General features: G+C 47.9%; 1 protein-coding gene across 1 annotated transcript in view; it reads left to right on the top strand.

Annotated features, from left to right (window-relative positions):
* JPH2 (junctophilin 2) overlaps nucleotides 1-18,741 on the top strand; it is a 75,647-nt gene that overhangs the window by 21,496 nt on the left and 35,410 nt on the right. The window contains exon 2 of the mRNA XM_012467222.2: nucleotides 5,718-6,507. Within this exon, the coding sequence (XP_012322645.2) occupies nucleotides 5,718-6,507 (790 nt within the window). The remainder of the gene's footprint in view (nucleotides 1-5,717; nucleotides 6,508-18,741) is intronic.

The raw sequence follows: 18,741 nt of genomic DNA, 5'->3' as shown, positions 1-18,741 counted from the left end.
CCAGATAAAATAGGTATCATTATTTCCATTTTACAGAAGGACAAACAGGCTCAGCAGGCTTAAAAAGTTTGTGCATGTCTTAGAACTATTCAATGTCAGAGTTTAGGTTTAAATCCCTGTTATTCTATACTAACCAGAAGAGAAACTGCAAGGAGAAGGCTATGTTTAGGTTTTATTAATTTCAGGAGTCCTGTTGAGGGAACAGGACTGTGTTTTTGCCATGATTATGGCCTTAACCAGCATCTTACATGTGCGCCAATAACTCCCAGGGTTTGAACTGCTGAATCTAGACCTGAACACCCTTGGCAGCCACTGCTGTCCACTATTGAGCGCCTACTGCATGCTGAGTCATGAGGGAAAAGAGATGGGTTTCCTGCCCCTCAAAGGACATGAGTGTCATTCAGGAAAAGAGTCGAAAATTCATGGGATGCTTACCGAGGATTTCGTTGGGCCTGGGAACTGCTAGATGCCAGGATCTTAGCAAGAATGTGAGGTAGACAAAGCTTCCTCCTTGGAAGCTAAAGACAAGCCGGAAAGGCTTATGGTGAACAAATGGTCGTGATCATTATTCACCGGCATCTGGGAAAAGCACTAAGAAAAATGGATCACGTGACAACACGAGGCTGTTTCCGGCAACACACAGGGAATGGGGCTCAGAAACCTCCTGGACGAAGTCACGTTTAAGCCAAAGCTTGAACTGTCAGCAGAAGTTGGCCAGGGAAAGAGGGAAGAGACGAGCACGCGAAGAAATGGGGAAAGCTTGTGCGAAGGCCCCGAGGTGGGAAGGTGCGCGGTGAGCAGTCCGAGACGAGGCAGGGGAAGTGGCAAGGGCGGCCCCTGCCAGGTCTTGTAGGCTGTTAAGGATCTCGGTCCTTCCCTTTGGGACAGTGGGAAGCCCTGCAGGGTTTACAAAGCCCAGTGAGGCAGCCAACAGTGTATCCGAGGAGGCCCTTCCTTCTGCAGATGGCCCCTCCTGCAGATGGCCCCTCTCAGCCAGGTCATGGCTCCTCCCTCTCTCCCTCCCTCTCTCCCTCCGTAGATGCATCTCCCTGTCCCCAGGGAGAACTGTCCTGTCTTGGAGAGAGTTGGGCTGGGGGTGGCCTCAGCAGCTGGTTTTTCCCCTTCCCAGGGCCCTGTCACTCCCAGCCTCCCCTGGGTGTCTGTGCCTCTTGCCACTTGCTTGTAAGATTCCTAATATAGCCTGACTGTTTCCTTCCCAACTGGTGGCCAAGAGCTGCTCTCCTGTTGCAATCTCAGTTTTTCTTGGGCTTAAAGGAACCACGTAAGCCCATCTCATGCCAAACTGAAGCCAAAGGTAGGGTGATTGATTTAATTTTATAAACTTGTCCAACCCAGAGATTAGATGTCTTCTCTCTCTCCCAGTGTACCATCTTCTCTGCTCTCTGTGTGCTCACTTTCCCCTTTCCTTTTTTTTTTCTTCTTTCTTCTGAGAAGTAGAGGAACATAGCCAGACATGGATTTGAGTTTGGCTCTGGCATATTAATCAGCTGTGTCATCTAGGATGAGCCCTTTGTCCTTGCTGGGCCTTAGTTTTTTTCTCATCTGTAAAACAGGAACCATAAAATACCTCTCCAGAGCTGTTATTCTACGGAGCTGTTTGCAGATGGACAAAACAGAAGAGGATAAACAGTTACGGAATGCCTGCTGTTCATGCACTCATTCATTCATCCAACACATATATATTTAGTACCTATTTGGCACAGTTCAAGGCACTGAGGATACCACAGTGAACAAAAAAAGAGAAAGGAATCCCTGCCTTTAAGGAGCTCACATGCCAGTGAGGGGGATGGTCAATAACACACACAAAAAAGCAAAACGTATGTTGCATTAGACATGCTCTAGGAAAAATAAAGCAAGAGAGGGAGATAGAAGACCTTGGGCAGGGGCTGAATCTTAAATAGGGTGGTCACAGGTGGCTTCACTGAGAAGGTGACATATGAGTAAAGGCTTGAAGATAGCAAGAGGGTGAGCCATGTAAGTATCTGGAGGAAGGGCATTACAGGTAGAGGGAACAGCTATGGCAAGGCCCAGAGGTGCTTCCATGACTCATGTGCATCAGCAAAGCAGCCTTTGTGGCTAGAGTGGCGTGAGGGAAAGGGGAGCATGGGAGAGCATCACAGAGAAGTGATGGGGCTGAAGTTCAGGTAGGGCCTGTGGGTCACTAAGAACATCAGCTTTTCTTCTGAGTAAGAAGGGGCAGTGCAGCGTCGTGATCTGACTTAATACATGTGAACAAAATCCCTCTGACTGCTGTGTGAGGGATGGATAGAGGGGCAAGGGTAAAATCAGGAGACCAGTGCGGCAGTGACTATGAAAATCCAGGTGAGAGAGAACGGCGGCACAGACCACCATCTAGTCAAAGGGAGGTGGTAAGAAGTGGCTGGGTTCTGGATTCATCTGGAAAGAGCTGATGGCTTTCCTGATAGATATTTGCAGAATGCTATGCTGGGTGTTTTTTTTTTCTGAAAAGTTTCTTTACAATTTATTTATTTACAGTACAAAAATCAGCTTTATCAAGGTGTGATTTCTGTATGATAAAATGGATTTGAAATGTGAAGGTGTGACAAATGTACACATTTGTGTAAACCATCAGCCAATCAAGATGCAGAACATTTGGCTGGGTGCAGTGGCTCATGCCCATAATCTCAGTACTTTGGGAGGCCGAGGTGGGTGGATCACCGGAGGTCAGGAGTTCAAGACCAGCCTGGCCAACATGGTGAAACCCCACCTCTACTAAAAATACAAAAATTAGCTGGGCACGGTGGCACACGCCTGTATTCCCAGCTACTGGGGAGGCTGAGGCAGGAGAATTGCTTGAACCCAGGAGGCAGAGGTTGCAGTGAGCTGAGATTGCACCACTGCACTCCAGCCTGGGCAACAGAGTGAGACTCCATCTCAAAAAAAAAAAAGGAATTGCCAAGGTCACCCAAATGAGATGGTGTTTTGGGACAGGTTCAGTCAGTCATTTTGCAGATATTAACAGAGCATCTCTATGTACCAGGCACTGTTCCAGGTTCTGGAATCCATCCAAGAACAAAATAGAAAATATCCCTGTCCTCGTGGAGCTTCTGTTCTAGCAGAGGGAGAAAAGCAATTAATGTGATAAATAAGTCACATGGTATGTTAGAAGGTGACGTGTGCTATGGGAAAAATAAGGAAAAGTTGATAAGCGAGCAGGGTGGTGGGGATGCAGGCAGACTGCAATTTTGGAAAAAAATGTGGATTCGTAATAGGTGTATGTATTAAATATTTATGGGCTACATGAGATGTTTTTATAAAGGCACACAATGTGAAATAAGCAGATTGCAATTTTAAAGAGGGTGGTGTATTTGTCAGGGTTCTCTAGAGGGACAGAACTAGTAGGATGTATATACAAGTTTGTTAAGGAGTATTAACTCAGACGATCACAGGGTCTCACAATGGGCTGTCCGAAAGCTGAGGAGCAAGGAAGCCAGTCCGAGTCCCAAAGCTGAAGAACTTGGAGGCTGATGTTTGAGGGCAGCAAGCATCCAGCAAGGGAGGATGATGTAGGCTGGGCGGCTAAGCCAGTCTAGCCTTTTCACATATTTCTGCCTGCTTTATATTTGCTGGTGGCTGATTAGAAGGTGCCCACCCAGATTAAGGGTGGGTCCACCTTCCCCAGCCCACTGACTCAAATGTTAATCTCCTTTGGCAGCACCCTCACAGATACACCCAGGATCAACACTTTGCATCCTTCAATCCAATCAAGTTGATACTCAGCATTACAAGGGGGCAGAATATGTCTCACTGTGCAAAGACTTGAAGGATATCTGGAGGAAAAGAGTTCCTGGAAGAGGGTAGAGCAGTGCAACAGCAGGTCTGCTGGGGTGAGCTTAGGAGTCCCTACCTTGGTTGTTTACCCAGCCATCTTGCTCCTGGACATTTATTAGGAGGAAGACCTTTTGGTTTTCGTTAACCAGAAAGAACGTATCAGCTTGCGTTTAAAACAAAAACAAGAAGGCTCGGAATTTCTGCCTTTGGTGCAGTGAACGTTATGTATTAGGTACCGTTCTATATGTTGGAGGTACAAAATGAAAGCAGAGAACTGCCTTTCAGTGGCACTGCCATGGGAGCGAAAGACCAAGACGGTGGCCCAGCTGTGTGGAGGGTGAGTGAGGGGAGATGAGAGCTGGAGGTGGTTGTGTACCATCTAAGAGGACACAAATTTCCAAGGTGACATCTGGAGGTACTGAGGGGAGGGGAAGGGGTTGGGGATATATTTGGGGGGATCAGCAGGACATAGATGGCAGTTTAAAAACACCAGATGATGCAATCATCTAGAGAGAATAGGAGAAGGTTTTGGATGAGCCTCTGGGGAGAACCACATGTCAGGATGGGGGTGAAGGATGAAATTATTTTGGCAGCTATGTATCAGCTTGTCATACAACTCAGGTGACTCACACATGAGCACAGCTTTGTAGAGTCACAGTCTCACACACATATCTTTGCTTTCAGAGTTTTTCAGAGACATTAACTCATTTAAAACTCAAACAAACAAACAAACAAACAAAAAACCCTAGGAGGTAAGAGGCAGTTATTATCTCTGACAGATGAGGAAGCTAAGGCACAGGGAGATTAAGTCAGTTGCCCAAGGTCACACAACTAGTAAAGGCAGACGCAGGATCTGGAGCCAGGGGCCCTGGCTCTGCAGTCTGTGCTCTGAACCACTACTCTCTGCTGCCTCTCCATGCACATACAACTTGCATGGCTACTAACAAAGCATCTTAGTCCCAGAAGCTCATGGACTTGTGTACAGGCAGGACCTAGGTTGCCTACACCTTGTACACACCACTAGCCTTCCTCCATATGGTCTCACCTGATCTCAGTGTCTCAGTTTCATTGATGCCCACCACACACTCAGCGTGGAGTGCTACATATTACTTTGTTCTTTGGCACTCCGATAGCCTTGCACACTGAGAACCTCATACACATCCAAAATGTCACCTCCATGAGAACTCAGGCACTCACCCACTGTGCACACACTGCACGCTCATGATGTGTGTGTGTGTGTGTATGTGTGTGTGAGAGACAGAGAGAGAGAGAGAGAGAGAGAGAGAGAGACAGGGTCTCAGTCTGTAGCCCAGACTGGAGTGCAATGGCACAATCATGGCTCACTGCAGCCTCGACCTCCCAGGCTCAGGTGATCCTCCCACCTCAGCCTCTCTAGTAGCTGGGACCACAGGTGCATGCCACCATGCCTGGTTGATTTTTTGTAGAGAAGAGGTTTCCCCATGTTGCCCAGGTTGGTCTTGAACTCCTGAGCTTAAGTGATCTGCCCACCTCGGCCTCCCAAAGTGCTGGGACTACAGGCATGAGCCACCTCCCTGGCCTCATGATCTTATATTGTCAAAAGACATCAATATGCGTGCCCTCAGTGTCTTGTACACACGATCTTGCACACATACACACACAGCTCCGTGCTCTCCAATATTCACATTAACGTGAACTCGCTGGCTTATCCGTACGTGACTTGTGACCTTACCATGTTCCCACCAACGTAAATTTTCCCATCGTGCAAGCTCCTCCTGGCTCACCCAGTCGTGTTACTGTACACTCTAGTAGGCTCACACTCTCCCACCCCGCCTTGCCCACTCCTGCCTTCGCCCTCCCAGGCCACCGTGCACACGCGGGGGCCCGTCGTGCCGCCCACTGACGCGCCCTCTCCTCGCCCGCAGGGACGTACCAAGGCCAGTTCACCAACGGCATGCGCCACGGCTACGGCGTGCGCCAGAGCGTGCCCTACGGGATGGCCGTGGTGGTGCGCTCGCCGCTGCGCACGTCGCTGTCGTCCCTGCGCAGCGAGCACAGCAACGGCACGGTGGCGCCGGACTCGCCCGCCTCGCCGGCCTCCGACGGCCCCGCGCTGCCCTCGCCCGCCATCCCACGCGGCGGCTTCGCGCTCAGCCTCCTGGCCAACGCCGAGGCGGCCGCGCGGGCGCCCAAGGGCGGCGGCCTCTTCCAGCGGGGCGCGCTCCTGGGCAAGTTGAGGCGCGCAGAGTCGCGCACGTCCCTGGGCAGCCAGCGCAGCCGCGTCAGCTTCCTCAAGAGCGACCTCAGCTCGGGCGCCAGCGACGCCGCCTCCACCGCCAGCCTGGGCGAGGCCGTAGAGGGTGCCGACGAGGCCGCGCCCTTCGAGGCCGACATCGACGCTACCACCACCGAGACCTACATGGGCGAATGGAAGAACGACAAACGCTCGGGCTTCGGCGTGAGCGAGCGCTCCAGCGGCCTCCGCTACGAGGGCGAGTGGCTGGACAACCTGCGCCACGGCTACGGGTGCACCACGCTGCCCGACGGCCACCGCGAGGAGGGCAAGTACCGCCACAACGTGCTGGTCAAGGGCACCAAGCGCCGCGTGCTGCAGCTCAAGAGCAACAAGGTCCGCCAGAAGGTGGAGCACAGTGTGGAGGGTGCCCAGCGCGCTGCTGCCATCGCGCGCCAGAAGGCCGAGATCGCCGCCTCCAGGTAGGACAGCGGTGGTGGGGGTGGAAGGGGTTGCCTTTGGTTGGGGAAGAGGGGCCTGGGGCAGGGTAACGTAGAAGGCCCTGTTTCCAAGCCTGATTCTGCTGCTTTTACCCTCATCACCTTCAGAGGGGTGACTGGAGGCGCTTCAGGAGCTGGTGCCTTCTGTTCACTCATCCATCATCCATCACTCAACTACACCCAGCCCTCCATTGACTTAACCCTTCCACTCACCCAACCTCTCTAATATGCTCCTGAACAACCATCTCTCCAGTCATCCACCCATCCCCCAACCCATTCCACTTCCTGTTTACCCACCCAGCCATCTAGTCAAACATCTATTCACACATCCTGGCAGTCAACCACCAAGACGCCCACCCAAATCCACCCAATTCCTTCATTCACTAACTTCTCTAACATTCACTGAACAACCCCTCTGCCCCCCCAGCCACCCCTGGTCCCACATCACACTGAACAACCACCCATTCACTCAAAGATTGACTCATCTCTTCCATCAAACCTGCTCAATTTTTTATCCTTTTACCTACCCAGCCAGCTAATCACTCATCCATCCATTGACTCAACCACCCATCCAACTACCGAGATGCCCATCTAAACATACAAACACCCTTTCAACCACTCACCTGTCCCTTCATCCACCAATCACCTGTATTCACTCAGCTGCTTCCAGCCACCTGGCCATCCATGTTAACATCCAGCCACACATCCATTCACTCAAGTACTGCCATTGATTCACCCAGTAATGCTTCAGTCCATTAAAACAGCATGCACTCCCACCCATCGGGTAATCCAGCCCCCCACCGGGTAATCCAACCAGCCAGCCAGCCACCTCTCTTACTCAACCACACTTCCATCCAGCAATCTGTCTACACTTCCATTCATTCAGCCACCCCCACCTATCCATCCACCCATGCATCCATCCACGTTCCCATCCACTAAACACCAACCCGATCATCCACATTCAAACCCCTTTAAGTCTTCTGTTTGTACTTCACATAAAGTTCTAATGTTGTCTCTAAACATTTGTGGCACCTACTAGGTACCAGTCAATTCTAAGTGGTTCACAGATATTGACTCACTCAGTCCCTTTAATGTTTGAGAGGTGATTAATCCTTATGGTAGGTACTATGTTTATTTCTGTTTTGCAGATGAGATAAGTGAAGCTCAGATAGATAAGGTGACTTGTCCAAAATCACCCAGTTAGTGAGTGGCCTTTTATAATCTGGTTCCCACCCTCTTACCAGACTTATTTTTTCTCATTCTTTCCCTGAGTCTGGATTTTTCTTCCCTCTGTGCTGCTTCTTCCTTCTTTAGTTCCTCCTGCCACAGAGCTTTAGTTCGTACTGGTTCCTTTGCTGCCCACGTGACTTCTACTCCTTCAGAGCTCAGGTCAACCCTGATTCCCTTAGAGAGCTGATGAGGTTCACTGCCAGCTGCTGTTCTGTCCTTAGAACGCATCACAGATGCAGCTTTACATGACTTACATGATTTGTTTTTAACCCACCACTTAAATAAGATTCCCTGTGTGCCAGTTCTGAGGTCTTTACCTACATTAATTACCTACAGTAACTACCTGAAGAGGTAGATACTGTTCTTATTCTCATTTTGCAAATCTGGAGTGAGCTGCAAGGACAGCAGCGGTGTGGTCTGCTCAGGAGGGTGGTAAAAGGCACTCGCCTGTCCTGGGCTGTAGCAATTCTCCTGGGAAGCGGTAAATGGCCTGGGTGGGAGAAGGGCACATGGTCTTCAGAGTTAAGCAGGCCTAGGGCCAAATCCTGGCCCTGCCATTTTTTAGCTCATTGATCTGGGCAGATCAGTTGGCCTGAGTGTCAGTTTCTCATCTGTGGCACTGCCATTTCTTAGTTGTATGTCCTTGGCCAGATCTGTTTTCTTCTTCTCTAATCTTAATGGTCTCATCTATAAAGACAAGTTGGTCTAAGGGTTAGGAAAGACAGTGCAGGTCAGGTGGCTCACGATCCTGTTGCGAGGTAAGTTCGCCTGGGAAGTGGACTTTGAGATGAAGATTAACATGCAGGAAATGCATAAGGAGCACTCTCTGGATCAACACTTGTAGGGAAGGGAAGAAGGCCAGATCAGGCAGTGGGAGACACTGGGTTGCAGTGCAGTCTCAACAAAGCCTCGACCAACCGTAAGGGGTGCTCTGCAGTGGAGATAGCCTTCAAAGTCATCCCAAGTTGGGATGAGGGAGCTGGATCTTTATACCCTCCACATTTGTATGCAGGCTACCCTCCAGAAGGAGGCTGGACTGGGGCTGGACAGCTCTCTTCAGCCAAGGGCAATCCCTGGAGAGGGCTGGCAGCTGGCAACTGTCTGAGTACCTGGAAGTGGGAGAAATAAGTCCTTCAGTCCTGAAGGGGAATCCGGGTGTCTCATCACAGTCACCACTACAGTGCCGGACACCAGACATGGTGTCATTGTCATTGTACAATGAATTCATTTTATGGACATAGAAACTGAGGCCCAGAGAGGGTATGAAATATGCCCAAGAGTACCTGACAAGCAAGTGGGAGAACCCAGGCATCAACTTCTAGCTTTCTGATTCTAAAACTTTAACTAACACATCTTGCTAATGCTCAACTTTGTAAACTTTAAATTGCTCTAAATGTGTGAACAGTGGCATCATTAAGGGGGACAGAAGGTATGGGAGATTTTCTTAAGACTTCTTGGTTAGAAGCAACTATGGTTTGAATGTTTATCCCCTGCAAAACTCATGTTGAAATTGTCATTGTAATATTAAGACACGGGACCTTTGAGAGATGATTAGTCCTGAGACTAATGCTTGAGGGGTGATTAATCCTCATGGGTGGGATTAAATCCCTTATAAAAGAGTGAGTTTGACTCCTTTTTGCCTCTTGGCACTCCTGCCTTCTGCTGTGTGAGGATCCAGCCTTCTTCCCCTCCAGAGAATGCAGCATGCAGGATGCCATCTTGGAGGAAGATAATGGCCTCCCCAGACCCTGAACCCACTGGTGCCTTGACCTTAGACTTCACCTACAAATGACCCAGTCCTAGATATTCTGTTAAAGGACCAGGATTATGACCAGGTGGTCATATAATTTACTGTCTAAACCTGAACACCTCTATGAGTAAAAGGGAGCACTTTTTAAAAATAAAACTTTTAAGTGGAAGTAATTTTAGATTTACAGAAAAGTTGCAAGGAGACTACAGACAGTTTCCATACACTCTATCCATTTTCCCCTAATGTTAACTTCTTACATTATCATAGTACATTTGTCAGCACCAACATGGCACATAACTCTTCACTGAACCCCAGACTTTATTTGCATTTCACTAAATTTCCCGTTAATGTCTTCTTCCTGTTTCAGGATTTCATGCAGGATCGCACATTGCATTTAGTTGTCAGGTCTCCTTGGTCCCCTATGGTCTGTGACAGTTTCTCATTCTTTCCTTTTTTTGTGTGTCCTTGACAGGCTTTTTTTTTTTTTTTTTTTTGAGGCAGGGTCTCACTGTGTTGCCCAGGCTGGAGTGCAGTGGTGCCATCTTGACTCACTGCAACCTCTGCCTCCTGGGTTCAGGTGATTCTTGTGCCTCAGTCACCAAAGTAGCTGGAACCATGGGTGTATGCCACCACACCTGGCTAATTTTTGTATTTTTAGCAGAGACAGGGTTTTACCATGTTGGCCAGGCTGTTCTCAAGCTCCTGGCCTCAAGTGATCCTCCTGCTTTGGCCTCCCAAAGTGCTCATATTACAGATGTGAGCCACATGCCAAACCCAACAGTTTTGAGGAGTACTGGTGAGAGAGTTTGTAGAGCGTCCCTCAATTTAGGTTTGTCTGATATGTTTCTTATAATTAGACTGAGGTTATAGATTTAGGGGAAGAAGGCCACAGAAGTAAAGTGCCCTTTTCATCACATTGTAATGGGGACACATGATATGAACATGACTGATTACTGAGGATGTTAACTTTGATCTCTTGGCTAAGGTAGATCTCCCAGGTTTCTCTGATGTCCAGCTCCTATCTCCTCTTTTCCCACTCTACCCTTTGGAACTCAGACATTCAGTGCAGCCCACACTCAAGAGAGACAAGGGTCTGAAATTCAGCTGCACCAGATTTTGGAAGGGGAAATATCTACCTATATTATTTGAAATTTTTCTATATGGAAGATTTGCTCCTTCTTCCAAAGGGAACATTTTTAATAATTAAATGTATCTAGTTATGACAAGTATAAGCCCAGACTGTCCCGGGCCACCACCCTGGGCCACTTAGGCAGAGCACAGCGGGAAAGAGCTTAGGTTCTTGATTCGAAAGACCATGAATTAGAAATGCAGCTCTTCTCCTGCAGAGCTGTGTGACCTTGCTCAAGCTCTTCACATCCTCTTTCCTCAGAGAAGTGGGTGAACTGATGCCTGTGAAATGCTTGGCACAGGGCAGTCAGCAGTGAAGACAATCATTGCTACAATCTAACATTTGATTTTAAAGGTGAGGAAGTGGAAGTTTTGGGAGGAGGAGGGGTGCCCCCTTATTTTCCTTGCCCTCCTGGTCTTTCCTGCCAATGCCTGTGCCCTTGCACGTGGAGGTGTCGAGCTCCCACCGAGAAGACTGCCAGGCCCACAGCCGGGAAGTGAGCCTGGGGACTGAGCAGCTGGGACCCAGCCTCTTGCATGCAGTGGTGCTGTGAGAGCCCCGGGGGATTTGCATTCCTCGTGTGTCTGAGGCAGGAGTCCTGCCTGCCCACGGAGCTGTTGCCATGGGTGGGGGTGGCTGCCTGGATGGGTTTCAAGCTCAGGCTGAATTTCCAATTAAGGGAATTTTGGGGTCAGGAGGAAAAGCAGGATTGTGGTCATCTTCCTCAGGGACTCTCCCCATCCCTGGGGCTTCGTGAGTAATCTGGCAGCAGAGAGACAGAAAGCATCCCCAGCAGCCGCAGCCTCCTCACACCCAGACAGGGCCTGGCTTTCTCTCCATCGTGGCTTCCAGCTCCTCCCTCCGGGCTTATGTGGAACTTGTCAGCCCAGAGGCTATGATCAGGATATCTTTCCTAAGAGAAGGGAGAAAGATGAGACAGCTCTTCCCTGTAAAATGAGCTATGGATTGAAAAAGATTCTTGACCTGGGCTGTCCAGTATAGTAGCCACTCGTCATACATGGCACTAGGAATGTAGCTGGTTCAAATGGAGATGGGCTGTAAATGTGAAACATATCCTGGATTTCAAAGACTTAGTATGGAAATAATGTAAAGTAACCTATTAATAATTTTTAAAATATTGATTACATATTGAAATGGTGATATTTTAGATATATTGGGTTTGACAAAATACATTATTAAAATTAATTGCACTGTTTCTTTTTACTTTTTTGAATGTGGCTACTAGAACATTTAAAATTGCATATGTGATGCACTTTATATTTTCCTTGGATAGTGTCACTGTAGACCCATTCAGGGCCCTCAGAATAATCCTAACCTTGTCACTGTGCAGTTGGGGAAACTGAGGTGCAGAAAAGGATCTAGATACACTCACAGCCACAAAACGATCAGGAGGGAACTAGATTTATGTCTTCTGATTTTGTAGCTAAGAACTCTTTTGTGATGCCTTTTAAGGTCATAGATGCTGGATTGTGGAGGGAAGCTGGTATGTTTGGGGAGGTGCCTGAAGTTTTCAGGTTGTCATGCCAACACCCTGATAAATGCCTGTTTTCTGGAAGGAGCACAGTGAGCGTTAAGAGTAAGGCTTAGACTCAGCCGCTTGCTTGCTATATCTTGTCTTCCCTCCAGACCTCAGATTTCTAATTTCTAAAAGACCCACCTTGAAAAGTTTTCACAAGGTTAAAGCGGAGCCTGTATACGAAGGGTATATACACACAGCTCAGGGTTTACAAGCAGGAAGTAGCCTGTAAGCATCAGCTGCCATTGCTCTTGTCGAGTCTTCTTTCTGTTGTGTCCCCGTGGCAGAGGCAGGGGATGGCCTGTTCTCAGTTGCCCTAGGGTGTGAGGTTTGGAGCATCTCAGGTTTTGTACCAGGGTGGCATCTGTCTGTCTTCTATCCCCCTCAACCCCCCACCTCCATCTCCCCACCATGCTGGCTCTGGAAATTCCCAGGTTGAGCACAGATTAGAGTTGGCTTCTTCAGTTGCTGGGAGCTGAATTTCTCTGGTGAGCAGGAACCCATCCATGTGGTCCATGGGCGGTGGCATTGGATGAACCTAGGTTTGAATCTGAGCTTCAGCCTCTTGTAAACTGTATGACCTTAGGCAAGTTATCTCACCTCTCTGGGCTCAGTTTCCTCTTTAATCAGATGGGAATTATATTACTTCCTCCCTGAAAGTAGTGCTGCAGAGAGTAAAAGAAATAGCTCGTGGAAAGGGCCAGTGCTTGGAAAGCATGCAAGGAGGTGTAAGCTGTTACTATCCATCCTGTGTCATTCTGCACTGACCCAAGAAGGAAATTGCCTTGAGGGAAGGCCCTGTCTTCTCTCCCAGTCCCTACACAACTGCTTCCCAAATGTTCATCTTCTGCAGGCCCCAATCCCAGGTTTTGTTACATTCACACACCATCTCTACTTACTGTTTTAATCTTCGTCTTTGAATCAACTTACTTAAAAATATGTAAGTACATTTGTTGAAAAGGAAGACTTTCTAATCACAGTTGAAAATGAGAAATCAGTATCACAGGAAGTTCTGAAAACAGAACAATGCTATTCAAGTTCCAGGTCATACTACTGATGCTCAAAGGCACTGAGCCTAAAGTTTCTTTTTGTTTAAAAGAGACGTTGATGAGAGATTAACCAGTATCAAAGAGCTGTAGGCACCTACAGAGGCCTTTTCCTTGACTAATGAGAAGAATGGATTTGGTGTCACTTCAAGCTGTGACTCTGCACTGCCAACACTCATTTCCAGTGTCATGGGGGACACAGGCCGCTGGAGGGAAGAGGGTCTGACACTGGACTAGGTCTCAGGGAGGCTCTTGATAATAATTGCCCATCTTTGAGCCTGCTTATTTAATTTTTATTTAATACACATTCATCTAGTCCTTATTTCTGGGGCAGGCATGATTTTAAGTGCCTTACATATGTTAACTTTTTTTTTCCTTTTTGTGGAGAACAGGGTCTTGCTATATTGCCCAGGCAGGTCTCAAACTCCTGAGCTCAAGCTATCCTCCCGCCTTGGCCTTCTTAAGAGCTGGGATTATAGGTGTGAGCTACTGTGCCCGGTGGGAGTATATTATTTAATCCTCAAAACAACCCTGTGTGGGAGGTACTGTTATTTTTATTTTACAGATGAAAAAACTGAGGCACAGACAGGTTAAGTATCTCAAACAGGTGGCACAACTGAGTCATGGCAGAGCTGGAAGTTGAAGCCAGGTGACCTGGTTCTAGAATGCTCTTAGCCACAATCTGACCTTCGGTTGGTTTTCTTTCACAAACTTTAATAAGCACTTACTCTGTGCCAGGCTTGTGCCAGGGTGCCGAGCACCCAATAGTGAACCAGTGTGGGCAATGTCCTCTGGGGACTCCCAGGTTGGGGATGAAGCCATGCAGGGATCAGACAGTCAGTGGCGGAGGACAGGGAGGAAGGAGCTGAAATTGGTGGGGTCCAATGGAAAGAGCAATTAACAATTCCAGAGGAGGTCTGGGAAAGCTCCCTGCAGGGCCACCTCTGGTTGGGAGTCTGCCAGGTGGAAAAGAGGAAGAGCAAGGTCATTCCAGGTAGAACCAGCATGTGCAAAGGCATGGAGGTAGGAATGCATACAGTGTATTTTGGGAGCAATGAGTCATCCAGAATGCTGAAGTGGGTGGGGAAAGATTAGAGATGAGGCCGAGCAGGCAGCCTGGGGCCAGGTTAGGACTGGTTTGGAATGCCCGGTGGAGTGGAAGTCTGATGTTACAAGCTAAAAGTTTCCAGGGGCCAGGCAGGCCACAGGCTTGTGTCCTACTCGCTGGAGGGTGGTGGGGCCATGGGAACCAGGTCTCCCAGGTCTCTGCAAGCCCCCTTGGGTGGGGCTGCACCTTCCTAGCTAACGGCTGCCCCGGAGGAACATGGATTCAATGTTAGCACAGCTCTTGATTTTTCAAGACAAACTAGAGACTGGCATTTTGTTATAAAATCTTCCAGTTTTTGACTTTTCATTATGGGAAGACGTGAAGCATATATATAAACAGAGAGTGGTAAACTGAACACGCGTGTACCCATTAACTGGATTTAATAATTGTTAGCAGTTTTGCCATATTTACTTCATCTTTTTGTTTTGTTTTGTTTTTGAAACAGGGTCTCGCTTTGTAGCCCAGGCTGGGGTGCAGTGTTGCCATGTCAGCTCACTGTAGCCTCCACCACCTGGGCTCAAGTATCCTCCCACCTCAGCCTCCCAAGTAGCTGTAGTGCATGCCACTACAACTGGCTAATTAAAAAAATATATTTGACCAGGCACGGTGGCTCACACCTGTAATCCCAGCACTTTGGGAGGCCAAGGCGGGTGGATCACAAGGTCAGAAGTTCGAGACCAGCCTGGCCAATACAGTGAAACCACATCTCTACTAAAAATACAAAACTTAGCCAGGCATGGGGACAGGTGCCTGTAGTCCCAGCTACTCGGGAGGCTGAGGCAGGAGAATCACTTGAACCCAGGAGGCAGAGGTTGCAGTGAGTCAAGATTGCACTATTGCACTCCAGCCTGGGCAACAGAGCAACACTCCGTCTCAAAAAAAAAGACATTATTTGTAGAGATGAGGTCTTGCTATGTTGCCCAGGCTGGTCTTGAACTCCTGGCTTCAGGTGATCCCCCTGCCTCGGCCTCCCAAAGTGCTGGGATTATAGGCATGAGCCACCACCCCTGGCCTGTATTTGTCTTTTTGTTATTTATTGACTAGACCCTCAATTCTATTCCAACGATCTGTATTCTTCCATCCTTATGCCAGAGGCTGGTCTTGATTACTGTAGCTTTGTAGTAAGTTTTGAAGTTGGGAAATGTGAGTCCTCTAACTTTGTTCTTCTTTTTCAAGATTATCTTGGATATCAAGATTATCTTGCATTTATTTATCAAGATTATCTTGCATTTCCATATGGATTTTAGCATTAACTTGTCAATTTCTGCAGGGGGAAGAAAATGCCACTGGGATTTTGATAGGGATTTTCTTAAATCTGTAGGTCAATTTAGGGAATATTGTTCTTTTAACAATTTTAAGTCTTCCAATCCATGAACATGGAGCATTTCCATTGGCCTCAGTCTTTAATTTTTTCAGTGATGCTTTGTAGTTTTCGGTGTTCAGTTTTATACTTATTTTGCTGAATTTGTTTCTAGATGTTTTATTCTTTTTGCTGCTACTTTAAATAGAATTGTTTTTAAATTTTATTTTCAGCTTGGGAGCTGTGTCATAAATCTCTTAGTCTAGAGCATCCTCCTCATTTTTTTTTTTATGATTTGTCAGGCTTATTCCTTATGATGCTGTTTAACTAGTTTCTCTCTTTCCTATACTTCCTGTAAATTCTATCTAGAAAGGATTCAGATTAGATTTTTCCGGCATGAAAACTTAATAAATAGTTCTGTGTACTTCATACTGTATCACATCAGAGGGCACATAACATCTGGTTAGTATGAAATCTTTCAATTCTTTTTTTCAGGTTCAAGCATTTCTCATGTCTCAGCCTCCCCAGTAGTTGGAATTACAGGCATGCACCACCACTCCCAGCTAAGTTTTGTATTTTTAGTAGAGACAGGGTTTTGCCATGTTGGCCAGGCTGGTCTTGAACTCCCAACCTCAAGTGATTCCCTGCTTCAGCCTCCCAAATTGCTGGGATAACAAGGTATGCACCACCATGCCCTGCATGAAATCTTCCAGTTCTTAAGTACTTTGCATAACAAATTGAAGGACTTCGTTTAGGAGCAGGAGTTAGGGGGAAGAGGGTAGAAGAAGGTGGTGAAGAATAGGGTGGGGGTCACAGGCAGTGGGATGGAGCAACAGGAAAATGGGGAGAGGCCCAGCACATCTTTCACTAAACCCCAAAGCTCTCACATCCATGCAGGAAAACCCACCAATGTGTGGCTACATACACGCACATGCACATACACACACACACACGACAAATATTATGCAGGCCGGGCAAATCATGTATGTGTGCTATATGCTGCCCGTGCCCCCACTTCGTGAGTGGGTAGCCATGAGAGCTGGGAGCAGCCTGCCCAAATGTGTATGACCCTACCGGATCATGACTCTTGTTGCGAGAATGAGGGATTGTATGGCAAGGGCCAAGCTGTAGTCTGGGCGTCAGTGAGGCTGCTGCGGGGATCTGGGGAGATGGTGGAGACCTGAAATGTGGCAGAGCCACTGGGGTGGAGAGGCAGGGTCTGGTGGCACCATTAGGAGGCTGGCCAGGGGCTTGGGCTTCCAGAAGCCTGGGGCACAGTTAGTCAAATTATCCTTTTTGTATTCTTCTGTTTTTTTTTTTTAAATTGGAGGAAGGAGAATGTTGATTTTTTTTTTTTTTTTTGAGACGGAGTCTCACTCTGTCACCCAGGCTGGAGTGCAGTGGTGCGATCTCAGCTCACTGCAACCTCCACCTCTCAGGTTCAAGCAATTCTCTGCCTCAACCTCCTGAGTAGCTGAGATTACAGGCACCTACCACCACGCCCAACTAATTTTTGTATTTTTAGTAGAGACAAGGTTTCACCATCTTGGCCAGGCTGGCCTTGAACTGCTGACCTCGTAATCCACCCGCCTCGGCCTCCCAAAGTGCTGGGATTACAGGCATGAACCACCGCACCTGGCTGAATGTTGATTTTCTAATTGGAGGAAGGGGAGTGTTGAGGTGGCAGTCTGCCCAGTGTTGAATCAAGAGTGTTGCAGGTGTTGAGAGATGTCCGTCTCAGATTGTGGGGGAGAAGGGAGGGGAAATGTCCAGCTCCAACACGCAGCGACGGCCAGTAATGAGCCCGGGGCCACACAGTGCCCCGAAGGGCAGCTTGGGTCACTTCGCTCAATGCATTCTCCCTTTCTGCATCCAGGACGTTGTCAGCAGGTGGGAAAGAAACGAAGAACCCGTTGTTTCCTTTCTTTGTTTCCTCACCACACGCCCTTTCCTCATCTATCAGGGGAAGGCCATTGCGTCGGAAACAGAGGCAGCCACGTAGAGCAGAAAGAGCACTAGATCGAGAGTCAGGTGACCTCAGGGCTAACTCAGCCTCAGCACTCATTTCCAGTCACACCTTCCAGCCTCAGCTGTCTCAGGGGATCCCAAGGGGGATCCCAAGAGAGTGTGGATAATAATGGCCAACACTATTGGATGACATTCATTGAGGACTTCATATGTGGCGGCCACTAAGTGCTCAGCTAAATTAACTCATCTAATTCTAACTTAGGCATATAGAGAGATTTTTTGTTTTTTTGCGGGGGAACAGGGTCTCACTCTGTCACCCAGCCTGGAGTACAGTGGCGCGATCTCGGCTCACTGCAACCTCTGCCTCCTGTGCTCAAGTGATTCTCCCGTCTCAGCCTCCCGAATAGCTGGGATTACAGGTACATGCCACTACCACTGGCTAATTTTTGTATTTTTAGTAGAAACAGGGTTTCACCCTGTTGGCCAGGCTGGTCTTGAACTCCTGACCTCAAATGACCCACCTGCCTCAGCTTCCCAAAGTGCTGAGATTACAGGTGTGAGCACCATGCCCGGCTCTTGTTTTTCACGTGCCCTAAGTCACACAGCTAGTAAGTGATAGAGCTGAGATTCTGGCCCTGAATCTATGTTCTGAGCCACTACCCTATGCTGCCACTTCAGATACAGTGAGTTTCTCTTTCTCTTTCTTTTTTTCTTTTGTCACATTGCTCTAAACAACATACCTGTCGTTAAAATCCAAGGAAGATCTTACACATATGAAATCCAAGGAAGGTCATACGCATACAAAATAAAAAAGTGATAAAACCCCTGCTCTTCTTCCACCCTAGTTGCACCTCTGAAGTGACCGTTTACAATTCGCTTATAGAATTCTTCTACTTACCTGTTCTGGTTTTGTTTTTGTTTTTCATAAGTGGGACTACCTAGATGATGTCCTGTAACTTGCGTTTTTGATGTAATATGTTTTGAGATCTTTTTAAGTAATACACACAGATTTATCTTCCTCTCTTATCAGCCGTATACTGGTCCGAAGTGTGGAGGTGCCGTGATTCATTTAACCATATCTCTTTTGATGGAGACTGAACCCATTTCATGTCTTCTTGATCACCAATGAGGCTGCAATGAACAGCCTT

Source organism: Aotus nancymaae, unplaced genomic scaffold (genome assembly GCF_030222135.1).
Source record: "Aotus nancymaae isolate 86718 unplaced genomic scaffold, 86718_ANA_hifiasm-v0.15.2.pri h1tg000029l, whole genome shotgun sequence".
Classification (NCBI taxonomy): Eukaryota; Metazoa; Chordata; class Mammalia; order Primates; family Aotidae; genus Aotus; species Aotus nancymaae.
Note: the sequence above shows the minus strand (reverse complement) of the source record. Positions and strands in the feature narration are given on the sequence as shown.